This window comes from Seriola lalandi, unplaced genomic scaffold, assembly GCF_002814215.2.
Source record: "Seriola lalandi dorsalis isolate HSWRI2012SDOR001 ecotype SW California unplaced genomic scaffold, Sedor1 jcf7180002054237, whole genome shotgun sequence".
Lineage (NCBI taxonomy): Eukaryota > Metazoa > Chordata > Actinopteri > Carangiformes > Carangidae > Seriola > Seriola lalandi.
In genome coordinates, this window is record NW_019524790.1 from 21,534 (window position 1) to 23,944 (window position 2,411).

Below are 2,411 nucleotides of genomic sequence, written 5' to 3' on the forward strand. Positions count from 1 at the left end.
AAGTTTAGAAATTTACAAATCCAGACTTTGGGTTGAAGTCATAGGAGTAAAAAACAAAATCTGCTCAGTGCTGTAATTTGATTAGACACTTCTCTGATCATGTGTCATCAACCATGTTTCATTGACATTCTCACAGATACAGTACTTTTTCTCTATGTTTATCATTTTAAGTTGCTCTGTATTTTTCCTGACTGTCTGTCCTGCCTCTGTGTGCTAACAGGCTGTGCACACACGCATTGCTCTCCAAAAACGCTATTTGGCCTCAGTGGGAAAACTGACCCCAGCAGAGGAGGATTTGCTCCAGCAGGCGATCAAAGGCCAGCGTGCAGAGGTTAGTTTCTGCTGTTGTCCCCTTTGGAGAAAAGTCTTTGAAAACAAAACTAAACCGAACTTAAAGCAGTCAGTTTTTCCTACCAGAATTATTACACTTTGCATAAACAACTAAAAAGATATATTTGTGATATAGAGTTTGTCTCATCTCTTTTCACCTGACAGGTTGGGGACAGACTAAATGAGTGCAAACGTTTTGAGTCATCCTGGATCAGTGCTGTCAACTTGTGTAAACTGGTGGCTGAGGCAGCGTACACTTCAGGTGAGTAAAATGTGTGCCTTCATATGCTTTGATATAATGCTACTGCTGTATTTCTAATGATGGAATGATGAAAGGATTAAAATCATGTTTATATCTTAAATATTTATCTATTTGTGTTTGTATCTGTGTGTTTCCAGGAGCTGAGCATGCCTCCATCACGGTGAGGACAAACATACAAGTGGCCCAGTTGCAGGTGGAGGAGGCACAGAAAATGTCAGTGGACGCAGAAAAGAAGCTGGCAGAGACTAAAGTAGAAGAGATTCAAAGGATGGCTGAATATGCCGCCTCTTTAGAGGATAGTGAGGAGCATGAGGTGCACGAAGCTTATCTACGAGAGGACTAAGAGAAATAGACAGATGTTGGAGTCAACGTGCTGTTGATTTCACTGCGATACAGATTCAACTTCAAAAGCTATGAGCTGTCTAAAGTTTATTTCCCTATTATGTCTATGTTCCTTTTTTAACCTGTAAGATGTTTACATGTTTACATTTATACAAAGAAAATCTAATATTGAAAAGGGAAAGAAATAAATTGCTAATTCTTTACTATTTCATAAATCACTATTTAAGAGCGTATTTGATCAATGTGAGCTTGAAAATGATTATCAAATCTTCAGTATATACTGATTGTGTGGCAGTGGGTTTTATCCAGCATCCAAACAAAATGTTGTTTATTGTATGTTTTGTTGTAACGAAGACAGTCTTTTTATAAAAATATTGTTTGCCTCTGTTTTTTCACTGTTCATATAATGGTAAAAAAATAAAAGGAAGCTAAATGTATTTAATTTAAAATACATATGTTGATGGGTCCTTGTTTGCTGCTATATCATATAATAGATATTCTAACAATAATCTATGAGACGAATGCACAATGCCTCATCAATATGATCAATACAAACAGCACAGAAATTCTATAAAGATGCATTACTTAAGCAGGAGGTTGAAGCAACTGTTGCATCTGGATATACAGGATGTCTTTGTCAGAGTAACCTTACCAAAAGCTCTTTCAATAACTGTGTGCTCATGATCTCATCTTTCCAGTTCCTGTCTCAGTTGTCCTGTCTGTTGAGGCACCAGTTAGAGCTTTAGCTTGTTGAGGTGGGGAGACTCCTTCACCTTGGGGTTCAGATATGGCAGGCCTTTCCTTCTGAGTTTGTCTCTTTTGTCCATGTTAATATTAACGTCCCCCAGCAATGGTCTCTCTAGGACTCTATCTAAACACTCGTCAGAGCCCTTGTGTATGTATGTGTGTGTGTGTATGTATGTATATGTTTATTCGACACCTGACATCATTAGATTCAACAGATTGACCCAACATGAGATGGACTCTCATCTGACTTCGAGCCAGGGCCACGCCCTACAACATACAAAAAGGCCAAAATACTGTTTATGCCTTTCACAAAAAATACAAGGAAATTTTAAAGCCACTCAATTTAAGCTGTGGCAATCCTGAGGCATACATTACCGCCAGTATATTATGAGTCAACAATCAAATATGTGTATTTTACATGTTTACCTATTCACAATCGCCCACTAAAATATGCAGATAATATTAATTGTAAGAATTTATGGTGTATTATTTCTGTAATATCACACCTTATATTATAGTGTAAAAGGATTTGACATACTATATAGCAGCTTGGAGATGCACATGTACATTGACATGTCACCAAGCCTTGTGATGTTGAATGATCACTCAGTCTGTAAAGATTGATTTAAAAACAGAAACTCTGTACATACTTTAAGTATATTAAACAGCAGGTGTCTTTTTCGCTTGGTCTTGTAGTTTTAATAACGTGCATCTCATAAATTTTCCATAT

The 2,411-nt window shown here is 37.1% G+C and overlaps 1 protein-coding gene across 1 annotated transcript; it reads left to right on the top strand.

Annotated features, from left to right (window-relative positions):
• Positions 1-217: 217 nt before the first annotated feature.
• On the top strand, positions 218-1,385 carry LOC111653625 (diablo IAP-binding mitochondrial protein-like; the record flags this gene model as incomplete). Its single annotated transcript, XM_023404251.2, has 3 exons — positions 218-331; positions 496-592; positions 730-1,385. Coding segments are annotated over 3 exons (417 nt in total), but the record flags the coding sequence as incomplete, so codon positions are not given.
• Positions 1,386-2,411: the final 1,026 nt, after the last annotated feature.